This window comes from Pavona decussata, unplaced genomic scaffold (genome assembly GCF_977016875.1).
Source record: "Pavona decussata unplaced genomic scaffold, jaPavDecu1.1 SCAFFOLD_25, whole genome shotgun sequence".
Taxonomy (NCBI): domain Eukaryota; kingdom Metazoa; phylum Cnidaria; class Anthozoa; order Scleractinia; family Agariciidae; genus Pavona; species Pavona decussata.
The window spans coordinates 2,142,067-2,167,222 of NW_028145448.1; the positions used below are offsets into that span (position 1 = coordinate 2,142,067).

At 39.3% G+C, this 25,156-nt stretch overlaps 1 protein-coding gene across 1 annotated transcript in view; it reads right to left on the reverse strand.

Annotated features, from left to right (window-relative positions):
• Positions 1-25,156, reverse strand: part of LOC146485760 (importin-9-like) — a 29,081-nt gene that overhangs the window by 3,476 nt on the left and 449 nt on the right. Inside the window, exons 2-27 of the mRNA XM_085103105.1 lie at positions 23,951-24,012; positions 23,728-23,814; positions 22,763-22,834; positions 21,983-22,112; positions 21,344-21,432; positions 18,476-18,562; positions 17,706-17,825; positions 16,985-17,144; positions 15,551-15,702; positions 14,807-14,905; positions 13,510-13,616; positions 12,071-12,219; positions 10,548-10,626; positions 9,539-9,619; positions 9,200-9,347; positions 8,235-8,313; positions 7,890-7,957; positions 6,481-6,561; positions 4,816-4,944; positions 3,817-3,875; positions 3,589-3,715; positions 2,359-2,448; positions 1,365-1,531; positions 516-619; positions 374-403; positions 158-282 (exon numbers count right to left, since the gene is read on the reverse strand). Of these exons, the coding sequence (XP_084959231.1) occupies positions 158-282; positions 374-403; positions 516-619; positions 1,365-1,531; positions 2,359-2,448; positions 3,589-3,715; positions 3,817-3,875; positions 4,816-4,944; positions 6,481-6,561; positions 7,890-7,957; positions 8,235-8,313; positions 9,200-9,347; positions 9,539-9,619; positions 10,548-10,626; positions 12,071-12,219; positions 13,510-13,616; positions 14,807-14,905; positions 15,551-15,702; positions 16,985-17,144; positions 17,706-17,825; positions 18,476-18,562; positions 21,344-21,432; positions 21,983-22,112; positions 22,763-22,834; positions 23,728-23,814; positions 23,951-24,012 (2,681 nt within the window). The remainder of the gene's footprint in view (positions 1-157; positions 283-373; positions 404-515; positions 620-1,364; positions 1,532-2,358; positions 2,449-3,588; positions 3,716-3,816; positions 3,876-4,815; positions 4,945-6,480; positions 6,562-7,889; positions 7,958-8,234; positions 8,314-9,199; positions 9,348-9,538; positions 9,620-10,547; positions 10,627-12,070; positions 12,220-13,509; positions 13,617-14,806; positions 14,906-15,550; positions 15,703-16,984; positions 17,145-17,705; positions 17,826-18,475; positions 18,563-21,343; positions 21,433-21,982; positions 22,113-22,762; positions 22,835-23,727; positions 23,815-23,950; positions 24,013-25,156) is intronic.

Consider the following 25,156-nt stretch of genomic DNA (forward strand, 5'->3'; position numbering starts at 1 on the left):
AGCAACAACTGAACTGATATTCACTAAAAAGGACCTAAACTTTATTTAAGTGTCCATGTACTTAGCGCAGAGCACTTATTGGGGACACTTTCCAGATCGAATTGGAACTTAGGGGTGTTGGTTTCTGATATTCACCGAAAGGGACCTGTATGCTTACCTCGTCCGAGTCCCTGTCGTCATTTTCGTCCCCTGCCGCAGCGCTCTCCAAAAGTGTGCCTAGTTCATTGATGATTAATTTGAACAGCTTTACCGGTACGGGAATCATCGTCCACTGTTCTGGAGCTAAAATAAAAAGAAGCAAGTTGGTAAGGTTGTAAAGGAACAAAGAGCTTCCGTTCAACACGTTTACAGCGTCAGATCGAGCCTAACTAACCTCTGGCAGCCCTGGATCTTGTGCGGATTCCTGTCAATAAAATACAAGAGGAAAAGATAGGATGACAGAATGTGACTATCTGTCAGGTAGACAGTAGAAAGCTTAGTTTATTGTCAGTGTAGTGAGTAAGTTCAAATGTTACCTTCGTCTTGCTGAAAAATTCTTTCGCCTTTTACTATGATACTGGAGAGTCTTTTATCGCCAGTGTTGACAAAGAACTGAAGAACATTACACAAGGCCATTGTACTGAAAAAAAAACGAGGAAACAATCAGAACACAGTCAGTTTAACAGAAAACTAGCGACTTCTTTTTGAAGAAAACGCGACAATTCCCCCAGTTTATAAATAATCTTGAGAAGCCTATGCAAAAAAGCTAAAGCCAGCCACAAATGAGTACGAGATCCTGCCTTTTAAGGTCTGTGCCATCACTCACAGGACAAAAACTCCACTGACAGCCAAACTTTGAACTTTGAATTTCTCTTCAACCCACCAAACCACTAGCAGAACTTGTATACTATTGGCACAAGTGTGTCACTTGCACGTTAAAACGGTTTTCAGTTGAATGTCGACAGTAATCTCGCGTTTGCCTTGGTTTTGCTTTACTAAGCTCTGCGACTGCTTAGCAAAACTCGTGCCATTTTTTCAACCAAATAAGAAGCAAAACCAAAACCAATCATGACTCGCTCGCAGGTGTTTTCCCGCGCTTGGCGCCGGTTACATGTCTTTAGTTGGAGTTGTGATTGGTTCATTGTGTTGTTCAGGTTTGCTGTGATTGGTTAGAGTGATTACTTTGGTTTGGGTTGTGCGACAATCAAATGAAAACTGCTCTATGTAAGCAAACATAAAATGGTCAAGGTGGGTCTGGGATACGTACCCAAACACAGAACTGCAGTCTTCTTGTGTTGCTTAAATGATAAGAGCACGTTTGCTAGGGATTCTTGAGCCAACTAAGAATTTTTCTGCCCATGACTACAAAAGCTTTTCACAATCACCTCACTTTACTGTCATAAACACCGAAGAACTCTGGTTGTCTTGCACACCAGATCTTGATGACATATTCCAGCGCTGATTTGCCTGTCGGGTCAGGAACTCCACTCAGAAAATCGAGCGTCCTTTCCAACTGACTGTTCATCAAATGAAGAAACGAAAGAACGAGCGACTGTGGAGACAACGCAGCAATACCAAGCATTAACGGCTAAACATGATTTGAACATGAAGGAAAACAAACAATGAAAAACTGCAAGGCAGTCAACAGTTTTGCGCGCGCCGCGCGAACACGCGAGGCCTCTTAACAAAACATGGGACTGGGCAGGAATGCAAAGCTCGTGCGCGAGAATATACGCTTTCAAGCCTTCACGTCCCGCGAGTTCTGAGACAAAAAGAGGGATTGCCAGTTTTGCAGTGCAAGATATTGACTAAACTTAGGGCGCTTGCCTCCCATACCAGTCAGTCCGCAAACAGAACAAACCCATTTGAAGGAAACGTTTCATCTTAGTCCTTCGAATTTCTTCAAAATAGCGCGTACCATTTTCCGAGTGATTATTTTTCAAGATTTTACAGCACCATCCCATCAAAATGACGCGTTTAACTTACAGACGGGCCGGTCTGGTCGGCCAGTTCTGAGAAATGGAAAGTACTCTTAGAAGCGTTAAAAAAAATCAATCAATCAATCAATTCAGTTTTCCTAGCGTTAGCTAGAAGCCTTATATTCTGATAACGTTTGAACGTTGCGAGCTGACCAAGGTCACTCAATTGTTAAATTTGATGTTTCAGTTCCTTTTCCCGACAAAAAAAAATCAATGATTTCCTGCATCCCACCAACATGTATCATTCTCAAATAAAACATTCCTCGTTTCCTGACTTGGATTCTTCATCTCACAACTCTTTCTGGAAGTATCTGTTATCTCGTCTCTCGCTTTGATTTTTTGCTTCACCCTCCCCCCCTCAATCCACCCCTACCACAACACCATTTATTAGGTGACTTACCTGAATTATACTTAACGTTTCTGCTTGTTGAAGTTTGCTGAGAACTCCTCTTAATAACAAATCTAGGTTCTCTCCAAGATTATTTCCAAGCTACGATAAAAACGAAGCAAAGACAAATCAACTTATTAGTTAAAGGCTAAACATGAAAGGTGAGGGTGATCGCTTAATACAGGTTCGACTGTCGTTGAGGCGAAAATTTCCAGAAGCAGATAATAGCTGTAGAATTAGAATACGTCTTGGCAGTTGTCTTCAGTTGATAATATTACAGTCCCTTTACATACTATTTTGGGGTCAATTTAATAAAACCCTTACACTTGTAGCTTACAAGCTCAGTAGGCCGTTTGTTTGACATGCGCACAGAAAAGAAACTGAATGAAGAGTTAAAAAAAACGAGTTTAATAATCATCGCTTAAAGTGAATGCGATAGAATTTTTTTTATTTGCTTGATCAAATCTTGATGTTGTTCTCGTATGAAAATCAAAAAAATAAAATTCCTTATCAATTTTTTCCCCGCGCTTGAGGCGTATAAAAGTGTCAAATTTTACTTCCGGTTGGATTCAATACCGCGCAAGACGAGAGACTGGGGATAGTAGGGCTGTGACGTCGTTACAAGAATGCTGGGCCCTGTTGTTCAAGCCCGATTAAGCTAATCCTGGGTTAACGTGAACTTTGATTCGAGTATATTTACTAATCCATAAGGATTCGTCCAAAAGATTTTGTCCCAAAGGTTTGCTTTAAACCCTTTCTTTGCCATTAGCTTAATTTTTAATGAGCGAGATGAAAACCTCGGTTAACTTTTAATCGTGGATTAGCGTTAATAGTGTTTATCTGCTTTGTTTATTATTTTGCGCATTTGATCATGACGTCATGTTAAAGATGCGCGTTACAAGTGTTAAGTATTATTATTAAGTATTATTAATCGGCTTTCGAACAACCCGGCCCTGGTCTCGCGAATTCTCTATTCCTTAGTTGTTTTTGTGTGCAGAGGAAGAAAACCGTGTGGACGAAAATATGAATGGGATTGTTGAATACTCAGAATGAAACAACTGAGGAATAGAGAAAATGCGAGACTAAGCGTTCCTGTATGACGTCACAGCCCTACTATCTCCAGTCTCCCGTCTTGCGCAATATTGTACCAATATTGTGGAAATTATAGAAGCAGTAGAACAACCGGTCAAATTAAGCTTATAATTGTAAACATTAATTAACATGTATTACTGTTTTCCTAACCTTTTTAATCAAGGTAGTTACCAGTCTACCCACAAAAGAGGCCGTGAATTCCGGGGCCCTGGGGTCGAGAAGGTGCGACGCAGCTCGGACGATGTAAGAAATCGCGCTGTTCCCTTGGGAATCACGCCTGAAAGAAATCAGGAAAAACAGGTTCAGTGAGATTAAAAAAAAAAAAAGACCGCCAAAATATAAGTTACTAAAGAGCAAAAGTGAAAGTTTGTATCTCACCAAGCAATGATTTGTTCCGGAGAAACAAAGACAAACGCTCGAAGACACTGGCCTCCACTCTGATATTGAAAGAAAAACAAACAAGACCCCATTAAAAAAAGTCGAAATGCATTTAAAGACATTAACGCAAACGCATTCATTGAATTGTAAGGAGGTATTCTCTCGATGGTGTGCTTGAAGTCCTTTAGAGGTTCTGCCTAATGCGCAATGTAGCCAATTCATTGTTCATAACAATTACCAGGACAATTGTGGCACAATATATCTTAATTCTTTACAGGGACCTAAATAAAAACAACAGGTTTCTTGAGGGACCCTAAGAGGGACAATGAGAGTTTCTAGATTAAAAGCGCTCTATAAAATTCTGGGAAAATAACTTGCTAGAACAAAAATTCTTTCTCAAAAACAATCCGTATTGGTCCAAACACTTGTAAGATCAAAGATTTAAGCTATCGTCTCCAAACAAATAAAATAAAATTAATAAAATTAAAAGATTTTCATGTTACTCTAGCGTAAAAATGAATGCTTAAGTGGTAAAGTAAAAAAAGAAAAAAGCAAAAAAACAAATTACAGAGTGGATTCAATCATTTTGCTTTTTTCTCCGCCTTCCCCTCCTCTAGCCTTCTGAATCAAACTCTACTTAAGAGACGCGCAGTTGCGCATCAAGTACAACCCTGCCACACAAGGAGGTATTCCGTTATATAAGTAACAGGGAGGGTCTGCAGTGTAAATTGAAGCACTGGAGGGAAACGCACGTCCCATGAACCTTTTTTGTAAGGGTTCTTTGCGGACAAGAATTGACTTTTTGAGTTCCATTGTGGGCTGTAAGCTTCTTTTGAGTCCATTTGTGGCTTGATCGGACTTTTTTCGGTCCAACAACTTGGCCTCATTCGCCCATCCCCATTATCAATACACCTGGATACCCCCGCACCACGCGGGACCTAATGTGACTAATCCCTTTATCACACCAGCGCGGCACCAATCTCACATCGCAAGTCGTACCTGTAAGACTGAATTATCATCTGAGGCGAGTATTGTATTGACAACTACTGGGAACACAGAGTTTAACAGCGGCTCAGACAAAGGAGGATGGGTACATTGTATAATGTAACCTAGAATGTCCATACAAACCTGTGAAGAGACAAACATGGGACGTCAACGAAACAATAAGGTGAGGTGAGGTGAAGGGGAAAAAAGTACTGGAAAGCAAAAAAGACAACAATGGACTCTGTTTCTTGTTACCAAGTGTCTAGTTCAAGTTGGGTAGCAGTTAACGCAGACTTGTTCCCAGTCGCTCTGTTAAGGATTTCACTTAATAGGCCATTTCCGAGTGGCTGTGAACCTTACTATGGAAACGAGGATAGGTGCAAAGCTTTTCATCTTGATTGCACATGAATGAAAACTAACTTTCATTATAAAAACTTTGCACTTAGCCTCGCTTTCATAATGAGGTTCAAACCAACTCGGAAATGGCCTATTGAAAGGGGTTGTAGGAAGTTGCCATACGCGCTTGGTTGTGCCTAATGACTCGTAATTCGAAAATCGTAATTTTTACTGATAAGTCCGGTTTACACCCTACGATTTGTCGGACGACAGTATCAGAGCGCAAATCGTACGTGTAATTTGGCACCCGATTTGGATTTTGAATTTGATACACATGGCGGTGTGGTTCTTTGGGAGTGTCAGCCAGACTTGACAAAAATTTGTTGCACTGTAACAGATTTTCTGAATCGGGCCGACTTTCATTTCACAAATCGGGAATCAAAATTCACGTACGATTCGCGCCCAATATTAGACAGATTAAGAATCGCGTTTACTTCAAATGGCAAATGGAGATTCGCGTTTATGTTTTATTGAAAAAATAACTACATAGATAAGAATAGTGCAAAATAATTCTGACCTTTGATGCTACAAAAAAACTACTCAATTTTACTGAGAAACTGAAAACAGCGAGCGGCAAATGAATGGAGCGTAAACATGGTCACGTGGTCATTTCTGTCCTTTGCCGTAAACCATCGCGTTTACGTGAAACGGCAAACGTCACCTTGCCGTTTCACGTTTCACGTTTCACGTAAAATAGCGTGAACCTTTTGATATTAGCTTCGCGTGTGTTTTCCATGAAGCTGTTTTGCGACTCACTGTAGTGAGTTCACGAAGAAAAGTGCGGTAAGGAGTGAGTTATGAAGAATTTTGAAACATGAAACTTAATTTGCCCTACTATGACCTGCCGGAAATATTATTGGGGTACTTGTTTTCAACAAATGACTACTTAAATGTATGAGAAAAAAAGGAAGAAATACTTCGTAGTTCGCACGAAGACGGCAAACGCGAAATAGCCTGTTTTCACGTAGAAACAGCGACCGGCAAGCGGCAATCGCAAAAATGGCGGGAAAATCGTGGTCACGTGGTCACTTTTGCCGTTCGCGTTTCACGTATACGCGACGCTAAATCTCTCTAATCTCTCTACTGACGGCCCAACAAATCGGGCCGAGAAATCGTAGAGTGATAAACCGGCCTAAAGGGACTGGGAGCGGATTGCGATTAAATAACAAATAGGTACCGTTTGCGAAAAGCTCAAAAGAACTCATAAAATAGTTTCTATCTAGTTAAGAACACATATAATGAATCTAACATCCGAATATAGAACTGCAGCCCTCCAATACTCACGGCATTTATTCCTAAAGGAGTCTTATCCGGTGGAGCCTGGAATATACTGACTAATGTGGGTAGAAACCTCTGCATTAACAGCTGAAATAGAATTTAACCCAACAAAAAATTTGTTAACAAAGCAGGCACACGGTTTGCAGTATAACCCGCTATAGGACAGATCACCACGATTTCATTAGAGCTAAGCTTTGCGCCTGGACCCGAGATTTTGGTTTGCTGAAACAATCGCATTTCAGCCAATCAGAGTAAAGTTGTTGAGAACTTAGCCACATACACGCTAAACTGGTTTGCCTAGGAGAACATAGCTTTATTCTAGAGAGCGACTAGTACCTTCAGATTTGACTACGAGCACGAGATTGAATACGAGTACGACTTTTCAAATCTAGTTTGCGTGATTTAGATAACCGCTTGTCAGCGCCATTCTTGTTTCTAGGGTCTCCTTATCTGCTGGTAAACAACGGGAAGGAGCGAGAGTTCTGGGGATGGGACTGATTTGAAATTTGAAAGTCGTATCTCGTACTGTGATCTGAAGGTCCCTTTTGTGGGATTACCGAGAGTAAAACACATTGGCGCATGCGTGTCAACCACAGCGTACAAATACCGCAAAGGCAGGCTATATACCTATTGCAAAGGGACCTGACAATCAAATATTACCTATACTGAATGTGGCTACCTTTGAAATTATTCTGCAATACATACCCGGTGCCATCAGAGTAACTTTTGAAAATTTCCACATCTCAAAATATTAATTTACACCACCCATTTATGGTTTATTCCTATGTTTTGTATGAGAAGTTGAAATAAGCTAGCTGGTTCTCTTGTCATGGAAAAAGACTCCCTAAAATTTCCGAAGGGGACCTAATTGGGCCTTAAGAGCAAATTTCTAGAACACAAAACCTGAGACTTGAGCTCGGCATTCTTGTAAAATGAAAGCAGGAGGCAACAGGAGTTGACAAGAGTTTATTAAATAAACTCGCTCCCTCATGCCCCGTTCTCAAGAAGTTATATTCAGAGTATTCAACTCCAACTTTTCATTTGAATAGACAGAAATTGAAACTGTCGCTATCGTTTGGCCTTGAAAGCTAAAGCTCGTGAAGTATATATTATACGCCATCGACGAGTTTGAAACTTTACAAATTTTCAGTTGAACTGGAGAAAGTTTTGAGCCATCGACTCTCACGCCTTCACGTCAATTCTCTTGCGCTGTGAGAGAGATCGAATTTGCTCCAACTTTCCTTAGAGTAGAGTCCATGAAAATTCAAACTCTCGCTTCATTTGACCTCGTGTGCTCTCAGGTCTAACCAACACTTTGAAACTCTCATAGATACCATTGCCAAGTTTAGTTCTCTTTGCTCAGGTCTTTTTGGGCTCTTATCTAAACAAGCAAACAAACAGAGAATAGAAAATACCTTGTTGCAAGTCTCAATCATCGCGAGTTCTTTGAACAAATCTTCTATTAATGGTATAAGAGCAGCGTCTGAAAACAAAACAAAGATTTAAGAAATTTTGAATGACGGTCACTATCTTGTCTTATTCTATTCCAGAGAATACTTTTCCTTAAGTATTCATATCGAAAAGACGGTGCTGATATTTAAACACGAGGGCACACTTCTCACTTAAACAGACAAGACTTTTTCTTCAACTCAACTCAACTTTCTTTCCGCAACTCGAACGTTTCATTAAGTCCTACATTGTTATGACTTCCTTGATCGTTCGAGTTACAGGACTCAACCAATGAAAGCTTTAACACCTACCATGAGCATACTTGATGAAGAGCGCTATCGTCAATGGAGTAATTTTTCCTTCACAAGACGTTGTAAATTCTTTATTGACCTGAAGAACAGCCAGAAAAAAAAAATCATAAAAAGAGTCACTAAGTACGCTGCAGAACAGACCGAGAACCCACCTCGTCGGTGCTTCGCCCCTCGCACGTTCGCCCCTTACATGTATTTATTTTCCAAGACGAAGTCACAATACGGCCAGCTCCCAGTTGGCTTGATAGCTCAGTTGGAAGAGCACTGCACCGGCATCACAGAGGTCATGGGTTCGAATCCCGTTCAAGCCTGGATGTTTTTCAGGCTTTCTTTTCGCAACTTCTCAAGTTGCGTAAATAACTGCAAGAATCTTTCCTCTATTTAATCTTCCAACCGCAGTTCAAAATATGTTTCATATGTTTACATTCGTTTATTCATCCTTCACGGGTATATTACGAACTCGCAATATGACCAGCTCCCGGTTGGCTTGATAGCTCAGTTGGCAGAGCACTGCACCGGCATCGCAGAGGTCATGGGTTTGAATCCCGTTCAAGCTTGAATTGTTTTCAGGCTTTCTTTGCGCAACTCACTGCGATGGTCTCATTTATGAATTCTTTCATCCGTGGTTCAAATCCATGAATTTCACATATTTTACCTCCATCTCTTCACTTCTACGGATATATAGCCTGCGAGCAAGCTTTCGGGGGAGGGGGGGAGAGGAAAAGGAGCCCCCCCGCCCCCTGCCCCCTGCCCCCTGCCCCCTGCCCCCTGCCCACCAGCTCCCGGCAGCCGGCGTCATCCGCATCCGTCCGTAAAGCAACTGGTATCGCGGAAGTTATAGATTAGAATCCTATTCAAGCCTGGATTTTTACCAGCTTTTCTTTTCGACACTTCTTACGTTGTATACATAACTGGATGGTCTTCCACGCATTAAAATAATCCAATAATTGCGTTATCTTTCTTACCGACATAACAATCCTTAGAGATTCTAACACAAGGGCGAGCACGTCATCAGTTGACTGCGTTGCCATGGTGAGTAAACCATCCATGATCTTGGACAGAAATGGCATCAGGATCTGAGTGTTCTCTGCTACTTTAAGATGCGCGCAAAATCTACAATCAAACATTAATTATAATTTACAGCACATTTGTATCAATTCCCCTTTAAGCTTGTCCAAAGTTTAACCACCACCCATGATGACGATGATGATGAGCGATGTCGTTTATGCACAAAAAACGTATGCAAGAAAATCGAGACCCTGCATATAAAGTAATAACGCACCATCAAATACAGTTCAACTTACTCATACACGGCTCTAACTGCAGATATTCTAACCGCGGGAAGTTGCGTGGACTGAAGACCTGTGACAGAGGCTTCTATAAAACTGGAAATGTAAAAGAAAAAAACAGAAAAAAAAAGCAGTTGATATCAGCATGCCTATCTGATAACCTCACAAAAGTTATGTCGATTTTAGACCTAATAACCCTTGTAAATTCATCAAGAAAAACATCTTTATAATCATGCATGTAGGGAATCACTAAACACGTCTTGAGGGCATCAGCATTCTTCATAAGATATCAAATCCAGAGTACAATCCTCTATTGACTTAAGAATAATAAGACAAGACAGAAGTTTAAACTTTATTCTTGGGCCGTCACAGAGTCAATAGGGAGCTTATGAATGCAGGACGGTAACACCAACGAAAACGTGACTTAGAAATAAATATTAAAGTTATCTAATCTAGTTTGTGATTATTCCAACTCGTACAATGTGAACGAATCATCCAGGGACATCAATAAATAATAATAATAATAATAATAATAATAATAATAATAATAATAATAATAATAATAATAATAATAATAATAATAATAATAATAATAATAATAAAACATTACATTAAGAGGAGCCCTCCAATCACCTGACGGCGGTTTTCAGGAGGGTGCTCTAAAATAAAGGTTTAATAAAAATACATTAAAATAAAACTATAATACAGTTAAAAACTGGGACACAACTAAGGTGCTAAGATACTACCTGAAGTCAATTGTTTTATAAAATATAAAACTGAGTAGTTCGTTATTAAAATCATTCAAAACAATCAAGAGAAAGAAACGTCAATGTCTTGTACCCACGTTCTCCGTAAAACTTTAAAATAATTTGGTCATTTCACGTCGCTGTCTTGCAGAGGACGTTAGAGAAATGTACTAATTTTTTATCGCACGTGCAGAGCCATTGGTTTGCTCATTAAACATTTTTTTTTTCACATTCTCGTTGCCGTTGCCGTCGTGTTTTCGTAAGGTCCTTTCACCCACCTTGTTAAAAGCTCTGCAGACATGAGCGGAGTGAAACGACTCGCCACCCATAACGCCTGACCAATAAGAAACGGTGACACTACAATAATAATAAAAAAAATTGACCAATCATACTTTTCACCAAAAATGAAATATGTTACTGTCATTACGTGCTCAATGTCCTAAGTTGTACTTAAAGGATCTGATCGCTAAATTTCCTGCAATGAAAGAATGATTGTGAAAACCAGGAGTTGACAACATTACGCGGATTGAGTTTTGCTGGTGGTTAAAATTCGGCTTTTTACCGATGTTCCCCAGTTTTCTTGTTCAGCAAAAATCAATTAAATTTCTTATGGGAGTGAAGGTATTGCGAAGGCTACTAACGTCATGGAGGGAGGGGAGGGTCTCTACCTAAAAGTGAGACGCTCTTTTGTAAGTACTCAAGATGCTTATCTAACAGCAACAAAATAATCAATTAGCCTGAGTAGCAGTCGTAATCGGAGAGGGGGGGGGGGGGGGGGGAGGGAGAATAAGCGATAGAAAAAAGTGACAGTCCCCCCTTTTTTCTCCCATTTATTTCTCGCTCCCCCTCCCCCTCTCCAATAGACCCTTCTCCAAAATGGCGGCCGAAAATTCATATAAGTTAAAATTAAAAACGTATACCCGCACTAGAAAGAGCACTTTAACTTTAATAACCCTGCAAAGTTTCAGCATATCAGGTGTAATATCAGCTGAGAAAATGTAAGTTGAAATATGAAAAATTTACAGACGTTTGTATGACTGATGGTATGACGTACACCCCCAGTCATACAAACGTCTGTAAATTTGTCAAATTTCATCTTACATTTCCTAAGCTGATATAACACCTAGTATGCTGAAACTTTACAAGGTTACTAAAGTAAAGGTGCTCTTTCCAGTGCTGGTATCAGTTTTTCATTCAGTTTAATTTTAACTCATTCAAATCTGTTGCCGCCATTTTGGAGAAGGGTCTATTACGCCTGCTAAGCTGCCTATAATAGACCAATTTCAATATATTAAAATTCAGCCTGAAACAATAACATCACTGTGAGGCTCTGGGGAATAAATTGTAGAGTTTATATGGGTTTATTTCCTCACAGTGATGTCTATTGTTTCAGGCTGAATTTTGATACATCGAAATTGGGCTATTTATGATCCATTCTTTCAGAGAGTTGAAAGAGGCCTAAGAGGTGTGTGTGTGTGTGGGGGGGGGGGGGGGGGGGACAAACCAAAGGCCTGGCATGCATTTCTCAAAACTCCCCAAGACATTTTGCACGCGAAAAAAAAAAACTATTTTACGGACACAATTTTTGTTTATCAATAAGTTTGAAAGATAAAATTTTACAAATTTGGCAATATTAGGAAACACGGTGGACTAGTTTGCACACAAAAAACAACCGCTTATTGATAAAGAAAGCATTTGAAAAATACTTTTTGGCCCAGAAAACTCTTTGGGTATTCTAAGAAACGGAACTCCGGACACTGGATAGTAAAGTTTTGGTATTCCTTGCTGCTATAGAATTCACCTGATTCCTGTATATGAAGGTCTGCTAACACGACTTGTGTGAGAAATGATGTGATAACGTCTATAGACACTTTTCCATTTGAAACTTTGTCGATGATGAGCGCTTTAATACATCCCATTGCTAACATACTTGACTCGTGTATTTTCCACCTGAAAAGGGTAATGATCATTAATAACATTAATAATTCATGGCTACAACTACACTGGAAGCTCTCGTAAGCGGACAGACAGACACAGCCTTTACTTCAGCACGATTAAAAATTAAAGCTCTGCAGCTTGTGGGGTCGTACAAAATAATAACAATAAAAAATATATACATAGTAAAATCCTCACATCCTTGATCCTATTAAAAAATTCCCTATATATAATTAAAAATCTGCACGTCTAAAATTGGCCGTTGTTACTAAGTCTCCTTAAAAGTTAACTCCTTGAAGATACACTCGGAACGGCGCGAAAAAGGTGTCCATCACTGGAGAATGGTTCTCGTAAGCGGCCACTAGAGGTGTAAGGGATAGATGGCCAATTACGGGAGCTTGCCCACCTAACAATAAATATTGGGAATGCAAAAAATACCACCGTATTAAATGATTTGTTGTTGTTGTTGTTTATTGTTTTACGTAATGCCCCAATAATGGCGAGAACTGTAATTAGTGCACTGTAAAATCATTGTGAAGAGCAGCAATGTGAGGTTGATTGATTCAAATAAGATTCAGACGCTAATGGGATTTCCTTTCGGATGTCCGCTTACGGGAGCTTAAAAACAAAGGAAAAGTCTAAATCGTAAACCCTAAAAGTGTCCACGGCCGCTTACGGGAATGTGCATATATAGAGTTTGTACGGGAGTTCAAACGGGGTTTTGTGAAGGCGTTCGTAAGTAGATTTATATTAAGATTGAGATTTTTTATTAATGTACTATTTCAATAGTTTACTACAAAAGGAAATTACGATACATCACAAAAGTAACATAAAGACAACATTAAATTACCTAAATCATGAAAGGTAAAATGTGCGCAGTGACCAAAGGAGCTTAGGCTTTCGAGTTGGTCACTGCCACGTGCAGCTAACTGGCGTATAACGTGCAACTAACTAAGTAGCACAAAAGAAAAGACAAGAAAATAGAGCTGTCCGCTTACGATAGTGTCGGTTAACAGAGCTTCCACTGTACTCGATATACAAATTATCCAATAATTACTGGATACAACTACTTGATATACAATCCAATAAGACAAATATTGGCCACTGGCACAGTAAAGAGATTCCATTCGAGTGCTGACGTTGCGAGTATTAGCCCTTCGTGAGAGCAAAGGGCTAACGCTTCAAATGTCAGCACTCGAATTGTATCTTTTTACGGTGGCCAATTTACCTTTAGTAATCAACTCTATTGATAAATCAAACATTCGCTAAAGATAAAGCAACCTGAGAAGAACTACTAAAACTGACCAGTTTACGTCTCCTTTGCTTTTTCTGTCGTTTGCTTCTTCCAGATGTCTTTTGACTGCATTTGTTAACGAAACTGCACTTTCATTTTTAAAATCAGCAGCAACTGCCTGAAAACCAAGTTATACATTCATTCAAAGAAAATCTGACCAAACAAACTGTTAACCCTCTTAAAAGTGCTGAACTTTACATGGGGAACTCTTTCTGCACCTTGGAACAGAATGCTGGTTTGGGGTGTTGCATTGCAAGTCACAGAAAACAAGTTACAGGCTACATTGTTTCTACCAACATTACAAACAGTAGAATACTAGCCCAGTTTCCTTCCAAGTTGAAATGCAAGTTTATGTAATGTTGTGAAAAAGGATTTGCAAAAAGGAGGTCTTTCAGGTGCAATTTTGGCTGCAATTTGTCTAGCAACAAAACTCTGCACTTCAATGAAGGTTACAAGAAAATTTCTGAACAAATGAGAGACCAACAGACTGACTGACTCACTCACTCAATGACTCACTGAATGGCTGAACTGGCTTATGGACTGATTGAGTCACTGACTGTCTAACTGACTGATTGACTGGTTGACTGACTGACTGACTGACTGACTGACTGATTGACTGACTGACTGACTGATTGACTGACTGATTGACTGACTGATTGACTGACTGATTGACTGACTGACTGACTGACTGACTGATTGACTGACTGATTGACTGGTTGACTGACTGACTGATTGACTGACTGACTGACTGACTGATTGACTGACTGACTGACTGACTGACTGACTGATTGAGTGACTGATTGACTGACTGACTGACTGACTGATTGACTGACTGACTGACTGACTGACTGATTGACTGACTGATTGACTGACTGACTGACTGACTGACTGACTGATTGACTGACTGATTGACTGACTGACTGACTGACTGATTGACTGACTGTCTGATTGACGGACTGACTGACTGACTGACTGACTGACTGACTGACTGACTGACTGACTGACTGACTGACTGACTGACTGACTGACTGACTGACTGAATGGCTCACTGCATGATTTGTGGCTGCGTGGCTCTTCCGGCTACATGCATGGCTCATGTGGCTACATGATTTGCAGCTGCAAGTCTCATGCAACCGCATGGTTACCCAGGTAGAAGCTGACTCAATGAATCCCCAACTGACCAACTCACAAGCTGACTGATGGACTGATGGACTGTTTGCATGACTGACTGACTTGACTAACTGAACAAGGAAAGGGACAGACCAACAAATACATGGAGGTGAAAAGGAAGGAAGGTACTCCACTTACCAAAAGTACATCTTGAGCAGCAATGCGAACAGAAAAGGAAAATGTGTCGTCATCCTCATCTTCAACAAACTGGTTTGGGTTGGCTGTCCATACTTGAACCTGCAAAACAACATTGAAAATATAAAACTATATTTAATTGATTTGAAAAGCTCACATTTTCAAAGGAAAGAGAGAAATGCACTTGTCACTTCCTTTCCCTGAGGTAATAATGTGATGGAATATTCCATCACGTTATTTCCATTGCGCATATGCCACCCACTGACATTCCAATCCTAGCAGTATGCAGGATGTTTGTCCCATGAACCTAGTTTAATGACCTTAGCTCCCACGAGTCTCCTGTAGCTCAGTGGTAGAGCATCTGAACTAGTAATCGGAAGGTCTTAGGTTCGACTCCTGATACGAGAGCTCAGATTTTCTTTTTCTGAGCATGCCTGTGTCATACACTGAATAATACATCATTCTCAAAACAATCATTGCTAGATCTTTCTTATTCACTTTGCAAGAAGAGCTTGCAAACAACTTACAAAGCGAAATCAGTCAGATCTAGCAATGATCGTGTTTAATAAAACAATAATTATTATTCCACTCACGCATGTTGGATATGAGATGATTATAGCCAACTTGGCCCTAGGTCCCTCATTGGCTATCTATCATCTCATATCTAACACACCCTCGTAGAATACTTATTAACTATTATTATCATTAATTTACTCATCCCTCTTTAAATTTATAAAAAATTCTAACCTGATCCTCAGTGATCTGCATATACAGCACCAGAAAATAGACAAGCTGATCTAAAAATTTCTTGACCGTTTTCTTGAATTTTGGTGTTTCTATGAGTCCATGGATAAACTCAAACACACTGAATACAAGATTCTCAAATCCAAGTACTTCGCCTACAAATTAAAGAAAAAAATTTCAAGATTTATTCAAAGGTAAACTTGGAAAAATTAGAAACATTGGCCAATTGAAGGGATTGATACATGTAGTTGTACAGTTTTATATGGCGCATGTGACGATTTGGCCTTGAAACTCACATTTTCTCCAAAATTAGTAAAATAATGTTCTAATTTACAGTACCAACTGACTGGTTATAAACTTTGAGTAAGATTTAATTTTATGATAACCAGTCTGTGCAACATGCCAAGTTCAACCCTTTTGAAATAATTGGAGATTTTTGGATTTCATGGCCCAATGTTAACTTGTGTTTCCACGTAACCCAGGATTCTTGTTAAAATTTTATAAAAGGAAGTAATAACATTTAATTTGCAATCATCTTGTTAATGTCTCACAGGGAAAAATGGGAGCAAGATGAAAACCAAACATGGTGGAACTTAAATTCAGGGTTGTTTTTGACGAAAGAAAATGCTCAGAGTGATTCCTTTACAGGCGATGCATTTTCAATGTGATAGTGTCTGCTGGATGTTTTTACATTATTTATGAAAACTACGTTCTACTGAGTACCCGAAATTAGCATGGTGCAAGATTAACTAAGAAGGAATAAATTTTGATACTTCTTGTTGAGCAAGGTGCCGTTGCCATAGCAATGCAGCAAGCTATTAACCGTCCACAACAATGGTTTTCCTTAATTTTTAGAAAACAACAACAACAATTTATTTTACAAATTCGGATTACATAAGGGGCTTGTCCTGCAAATAGCCACAAAGCTAGTCGAGGTGGGACAAGACGAGCACGAGAACAAAATGGAAAAAAAATACCAGTAAATTAAGTTACAAGCACGCTAGAATACAGAAAAAAAAAACTTTACATTATAACACAGATTTAGATAAGGCTATGCATCAAAATTGAAAATGCACTCGTCAGGTTTTTTCCGATTTTTTGTATCCAGAAAAACTCACAAAATACTGACATAGTGATACTACTTTCATGTAATTTTAACAAAAATCTCCTATAAATGTTGGTTTTGCACTTTTATGTTTTTTGAAGATACCCTCTGTTAGATTTTGGTTTTTGTTTGTAGGCAAGTTATGCTTTTTGAACTTGGTGTGGTTACGTTACCCCCCTTCCCCCCCCCCCCCCTCCCTTCTCTTTTAAAATGTTTACTTCATTCAAAAAACTATTGGTATTGCTCAATGTAATGGATATTGTATTAATAAAGCATCATAAAAACAAAAAATGGAACACAAGATGGAAGAACCATAAATTATTAATCCTCACCATCAGAATCAACTGGATCATCAGCATCATCAGTGTAATTAACAACCGTGCGAACATAACGATCAGCACTCTGCGTCAATGTATTCCACATGTGTGGCAAAATCTCCATCAGATGTGGAGCCATTTGCTTAGAAAAGTTCTTCACCAGAGTTGTTAGTGCCTAAAACAATCATTGTAAATTACATTTTAGATCACTTCTGAAGGTATTTTACAATAATTTATTGTCAAACATCCTGCATTGGCTCGTAGCTATTGTCTATAAGAGTACAGACAATAAAAATGAGGTTAGCTGTAACATGCGCTTTCTCAATGGAAAATAAAACCAATTCTGCTCATACTTTCTCAAAGTTATTGTTAAAAAAAAAAAAAAAAATTCAACAGCAGTTTTGTATGGAACATCAAATGACCATAAAATGATGCCATAAAATGTTCAAAACTTGGGAGTGAAATCACGGGCCGCCACTAGAGTTTTAAACATTTTATGACGTCATTTTATGGTCTATAAGAGCATAGAGCATAGATAACTGCCATCATTTCTTTTTACAGTAACAAAGAAAAGTACACCATCAAAACTTTAGAAAACATATGAACTATCATTTTTTTATCAGCCTCTTTGCACTGTTCACATTCTTCTCTGTAACTTTTTTTGCAAGAGAAGATTCTTGTCTAACATTCTGTCAAATTTTTAGTTGTCCATTGTAACCACTACAAGAGAGCTAACCTTCAGAGCTTCCATTTTTAATCCACAATCAACAGTTGGGCTGTCCGCTAAAGCCAGCACCTGGACAAACGCTTGAGTGAACTGTGGCAGTACGGGATAAAGGACCTTTTTGGCAGTACCCTACAATTATAATAAATCATTCAATATTTTATTAAAGCCCAAATATCATGTACACTGTAATAGTTGTCATGCGATCATGCAAATGGTGAGTGTTTGTAGGTGGGGGGGGGGGGGGGGGGAGGGAAGATGACAAGGAGTGGTCATTAAAAAGTGAAGTCGCACTTTGAGCTTAAGTGGATGACACAACTAGAGCTTTACCCAGTTATTGTAGCACGAAGCTACCACGCATAATGAGACCCCGGCACCCCTGGATGGGAAGCAAGTCCATCACATGGTTACCCTCAGCACAATGTCACCCATACCCATTTACAGGTATGCACCTGGATAAAACGAGACAATATGGAGTAAAGTTTCTTGTCTTAGGAACAACATGATAATGCAGAGACTGATCTACATGTACAGCTGTACATGTAGTCTCAAACCACCTACCCTTGGGTCTTCTGAGCAAAAGTCTTTAAGTACACGTACATCACCACAACCTCAACGAGTAGTCACGGCAACATAAAATGCATTGTACATGTATGAAGTACAACATTGAGATCTGGCAGCAGCTAGGCCTACACTTATACTTTACAAACCAAGTCCCGCTTGACTACCACACCTCCAGTGAATATCATATTGAAGTAGATTACCATAAACTTCATCCTTACCAGTTGATCGTCCTCCATTGCACAAATCAGAGAAGCACAGGTGTTGAAAATATCAGCAGCACGAGATCTTGTTCTGACACTGTACAGCTAGGATTAAAAGCACCATACACATTTGACAGTACTCCTAACACAACTGGCCTGGGAGTTAAGGAGTGACTGAGCAATAGATTGGGTACATAATGATTGCAAGTCATCAGTCTTAATCCTCTAACCACTAAAATCAAAGAACAAATTCTCCTATCTTGTCCTTTCTCCAAAAACTACTGGGGAGAAGTTAAAAATAATTATCAAGAAAATTCACCTTGAGTGATCATATTTTTTGATTCTCATGACCTCAGGGGTTGAATAAGCATTGATATTACAAGGAGAAATTTGATGCTGATCACTGTTAGGGCCTAAAGGGTTAAGCTTTTTTTACCTTGGGGTTGTCATAGCAACTCCAAGGTATTGTTTTGGCTTTTGAAGTGCAACATCAGCTCATTCCTGTGATCCTTTAATTTAATTGTTTAGGCGTAATCCAGAGAATCACTATACATGCTTAAAGTGCCCATATCGGAAAATTTTTTATTTTCTTATCTGAATCTAAACATCACCCTAAGAACTTCAGTGAAAAAATTTTTCGATTTGCATAAAACGCGAATTTTTTATGAATTTTATAAGACGTTCAAATTTGCCGCCATTTTGGCCCAGGATTCGCATTAGTCTCCTCTCGGTTTAGCAAGAGCTGTGACGTAGATTCAGGAACACGTGACTTCAGCCTTTCTCTGGATCTCACTGAAAACAAGTCGCGGTATTTCTGCACGTTTCTCGAAAATGCCGGAAAGATGTGTTGCAGCGAGATGTGGAAACATCAAAGACGAAGCAAATGGAATAAGCATGCACAGGATTCCTTTCTTTGGCACTACATGCCCGCAAAGACTGAGGAGGCGAAAGAAATGGATCGATTTTATGCTGGAGCGGAGGAAGATGTGGACGCGCGCCTGGAAAGACCTCGTCCTTGTGCTCGATGCACTTCAATGACGAGGATTTCACAAGGCTGATGAAGTCAGGTTTAAACTTAAAACGTGAACTGAAGTAGGATGACATCGCGTTTGTGTTTATCCTTTAAAACAGCTAAGCGAAAGGAAGACGAAGACCGAGAGACACCTTCGAAGAGGAGCAGGGAAAAGCGAATGGTAAGCTTTCGATGCTGAATATTCACACCCGCTTGTGACATTCTAAACGTTGTAACCTTCTGAGGTTTATAGTTTGACCTCACTGTTAACTCAGTCGCAAGCTTTATTTGTTTTGGTATATATTCTCATAGATCGTGAGATCCGCGAAGTTTCGTTGAGACCAAGCTCTCAAAAAATACTAGCACAAATGCTACCACTGATGTAAATAGATCGATGCGAGAACGGTCGCACTCGGCGGACACAGAAAACATTGTAAACCACGATGTAGATAAGGTAGATAAACTGCAGCAAGAATTCAACGAGCTCAAACAAATATTGTACACACATGTGTTGCAGAATTCTGCAAACAATAAAAATGTTGAAAAGTATAACAGCTTTATCTCTGAAATTGTAACCACCACAACGGGGGTTCAAAATAAAAAAGGGCACAAAACAAATAACAAGCGCAAAGAGCGCAGAAAAAAATTGGCAAAAAAATGGATTGAGATACAAAGAGAAAAACACGAGAAATTCATGAAGAATTTTTCAAACAAACAACTTAGCGACAGCCTGTTAGCGTTATTTCTAAAGGGCTCAAATTTGTCCCGACACCGGTGACAGACACGAATTACATTAGACGCCAACTCTTGTTAGACTTCGAACATTTCGCAAGACGTATGCGCGTAAAAGATACAATGGATTTTGTAAGCTGTGGGACAGTGGCAAAAAGGAAATTAACGTGTTCATTGGACAAGCTAACAACTTCCATCCTACAATTAAATTTACGGCCGAAATTTCAGAGAACGAGACAAGCTATTATTATCACAGTTCAACACGTGTCCTTCCTGTAGTTCCGCGAGAACAATGTCGCTAGTCAGCGCTTCCCAATTGCCTTCGACTTCCTTGCAGCAGTAGCACTCGCTGATATTTGCTAGCAGATCACGGCTACAGTAACCACAAGTACATCTACATGGAAAATAATTCGTTCGAATGTTTGTGAGTACTTGGCCATAGTTTTGACAGATGATAATGAAGAGCGCGTATGCAAAATGCAAGGTGAGAACTTTACCCTCCACTAACACGCACTCTATTCTCCAAGCGTTTCGTTAAATCTTCCTCGAGTCGTCGCTTCTCCTCTTGTTCCTTGCGATATCTTTTTAGCCATTCTTCGTCTGCTATCGGCTCGTCCGCGTACGGTTCGAGTGTATCATCATCTTTCACACGTATTACTTGTCTCGTGGACGCCATCTATCGCCTCGACTTCGACGCTTTCAAATTCGTCCTAGCTGCTTTCTTCAGCGGTTTGCTCACTTTCCGTGTCAGATAAGTTTTCTGCCATAGAATATACTTATTTGGAGTTAAGTTTTTCCTTCCTACCGGTGAATCTGACGATTTTCTTTCTGCCGCGAATGTACTTTACTGAAGGTCAAGTGAGTGCATAGACTCGAGAGTTCCTGAATGTACGTCACAGACCATGTCACGTGGCCCTATTGTGAGCCTGTCGGCATTTTCATCAGCGGGGCGGGTGGACCGCAATAAAATAGGATTTTAAAGATTTGTAAAATTCATAAAAAATTTGCGTTTCATGCAAATCGAAAAATTTTTTCACTGAAGTTCTTAGGGTGATGTTTAGATTCAGATAAGAAAATAAAAAATTTTCCGATATGGGCACTTTAAATTACATTAAATAGAATCCATCTCTCAACATACATACCTCTGCATGGATGAATATCTTATACATTTCTGGAAGAATAACCGAAGCAACATGGGGCATCTGAATGTCTGTGACCTCACGACAGAACTCTACAGAAAGACAAATTTATTTTATCTTTTTATCAGTGTTATAGTCATCTGGAGCAAGTTCCTAAAACTTTTGCGATATACAAGACTGACTGAACTGGAAGAAAATGAAGGGCTGAGAGTATACCAGTATTATGAATTTTAGGTCAAAGTTTCATCTCCCTTAAAAGTGCCTGAAATTTTGTGAGTGGCCTTCAGTTTAATCAAAGAAAAGCACTCGGTATTGTTTTTGCTCAAAAACATTTGTTGTTCGGTTTCTTCCTTTAGATGACTAAAAATTTTGGCCTCCTTTTTCATGAAAACCAAGCATAAACCAGCAGCAAAAATGTACAGAGTCGTGTTCTTTGGCTAACTTGAATTTCTCATGAATAATTATTATTGTGATGGTATCTATTTGCAAATTCTGCATTTCAGCATGGGTAATTTTATACTTGGGTCAAGTGAATTGCTTGACCATTTGCTACTGGCAACATTGTGAAAATAAAATGAGTTAAGTTTGAGATAAACAGTTTGTTGGTCATTGTGGAACCAACAAACGTTACAAATATTGTACCTGTTAATACCCTCATTGCTCCATGAACCAGATTCCCGTCACCACTTGTTAATGCCTGCATCAGGTGCCTGAACAAATCTGGCCATGCTTCTGGCCAGTCCCAGTGAGCAATCGCAGAAATCGCATATGCCTGAAAAAGATTGATATGGTTGAATCAAAATCAACTGCCAATGTAGCTTGTGAAATGTGGTTTATCCTTAGAGGAGACTCTGGTACTTTAACATAATTATTAATTGAAGGACTGGGAGCATAAACATTCTTCAGTACAGTGTATATGTTGAATTTCAGGCTGATTTTATAAACATCGCGGCTCCATACATGTACTGTACTGGAGATAGTTTGGCTGCATCCTAAGAATGGAGAATGAGAACAATGTGTCCTTGACATGGAGGGCTCTCGGGGGGAGGGTAATCAGGGCTCCATTTAAACTAGCTATGCCAAACTGGATGCTCCTGTAAAAATATTAATTTAAATAAATAAATAAATGGAGCCCTGGAGGTAGAAGAAAGAGGGGAAGACCCAACAACAACTTGGTGTTGAACTGTCCAGGATGAGTGGAGGAAGCTTGGCTTTGGCTTAAGGAAGAAGATGGAAGGCATACAAAAGACCGTACAAAGTGGAAGGAACTGACACGTGACCTTACAGACCACCAGGACGTGTGGTGAGGATGATGGTGACTGTATTTCACAAGGTCATAACAAACATACAGTTAAGATGTCTATTTAAGCAAATGAGTCATCAATTCCAGGAATTTCTTAAAATGCCAGTGTCACAACTCACCACACTAGATCTGACTTTACTTATTGATTCTTGCAATCCACCAGGTAAAAGACGTCGAATTTCTGCCTTGGCCTAAACATGATAGGAAAGACAAAAGTAATTAATAATTTTCCTATTTCCTTAAGGTGGCCAGTCTGTTCCTATTTTTTGACGCTTTTGTTAACATTTTTGAATCAAGCTTCTTGGCAGGAAAGATTCAACTGATTTCTTTGAGTTTTGTCACTTTTAATAAGAAATGTTTGAATTTTAAGATTTTATTTATTTTGTTATGGTAGTTATAAACATTTTTAAGAAATCAGCTTTTTTAAAAAAACCATAATTTTACAAAAAATGCCCATAAATGTGCAATCTGACAACAGATTTTTTTCAGATAACCGTACACTGCATTTAATGATATAAATTTTCAAGCTCAAGTTTTATATAGAAGTTTCAGAGCAATCATGACTCTACAACTCACTGCACAAAAAGCAGGTTATATTAATTTTTGTAAATGCACTTTACAGAAGCCCATTACTCAAACACATAGGCTCCATCACCGGCTGTGCAGGAAATAAACCAGACCCAAAGGAGCAGTGGGAATTGAGCCTAATTTAAATTACTCACAGCATACAACTCCCATTTACCAAGCAGGTATATCGTGGAGTTTCACAGATCGCTCCATTTTAGATAGGTTAGAGGTAACAATTTTCTTGCAAAAGTTTAATTCCTGTTGGCATGAGAATTATATAAAGCTTACAATAGGTTAGTAAGGATCCCATGTTAGCATGAATTCACGGGAAACTCATTCCAGAAATGAAGAGGTATGTGAAAACGCATTTGTATGCTCAGGATAATAGGCTCCTGTTTTAATGCAAATGAAAACTCTTAACAATACAAATGTTTGAGAACACTTCCATATGGATGGAGCCTGTGTTTTGAAAATATATAAAACCTGATCATTTGTGTGTTAATGAACGTATACTCACAGCATCTGTAGTCTCTGGAGGCCTAAATTTCTCGGCATGAATAGTCCAGTGAGCCTCAACATACTGCTTTAGGACGACCGATGCAAGCTAAAAATTGTCAAAAAAAAAATCAATTTCAACAGTTGAATTTAGACAATTTAGTGAATACAGTCGATAAATTGACATGAGATTTGCCAATCTTAGAAGGTACAGGATGACAAAGATTGAGAATTCTGGAGCTGACCTGTCTGATAGCCAGAGCGCCCGCTCTGTCAACAGTGAGTTCTGCCAAGTGGACACCAAATTCTGTAAGGAAAGGAAAAAAAATACATAGATCTGTATACTTGTTACATCTCTTCCCTCAATCATATATTTCTTTTGTCTGTATGCATTTTTCATAGCAGTGAATGTCCATTGACAGAAAGGCATGTGCAATAACTTTACAGTCATCCTTTCATGTATAAAACATTTTAGATAGTATTTCTAAGGTTGCAAAGACTTTTGAATGCAGGAGACCATACAACACAACAGAATAAACAGTGACACTTTTTCTTTCCAAATCAAGCTTTTTGACAAAAAGGGATACTTGTACTAGATGTCACTTAAGCACGAATCATGCCAACCCTCCCAGATTATCAGATTACTACCAGATTATTATTATTAGAGTCTACTGGAAACTACATGTAAACAGACCTCCCAGTCTCCTGCACAGGTCACCAAAACTTTTAACTTTTGAGTACCCTCTATAGTAAGTGAAGATTTCAACTCCATATTTTCCCAAAAATCCAAAATTTTCAGTTTTTTTTTAAAATTCATATTAAGGTCCTTGTGCCCTGCATTTTGTTCACCCAACCTCAGATATTGAACCGAGTCTGAACCTGTTACCTGCTATTGATGATCAAAGGACCTGGGTCAATAGATCCTTATCACTCGGCGGCCACGTCGAGTCTCAGGGGATTAAAAGCTTTGTTTTTGCACGGCAAGGCTCGCCCAGACGCAAATTCAGTGCAAGTCGGTGCAAGACTTGCCATGCTAAACACAAAGATTTTTATTCTCCTGAGACTCAACATGGCCACCACGTGATAAAGGTGTCTTTTTCACAGGGAAGCAGTGGAGGAGAGGCTTTCTTTTTTTGGGGGAGGGGGGGAGGGGTGGGGAGTGGGTAGCGAAGGATGGTTTGGCACAGATGAAAATATCTCCAGAGTTAAGATCTCAAGAGTTTGTCATCTCTGACAGTGAAGAAACACAATTAAGACTGCAAGGCTAGAACAACACAGAGTAAAAGAAAACAAGCGAAAGAGAGAGCTGGGCCAATATAACCTGCTCTTTTTACAAGCCTGACAGTTTAATAATTATTGTGTTTCTTCATTTTGTAAGGGGTTTAGGTTGTTTCCTTCGTTTTTCTTTATTAAGAGTCATAAGTTTATCCCTTAAATCTGACGTCCCAGTA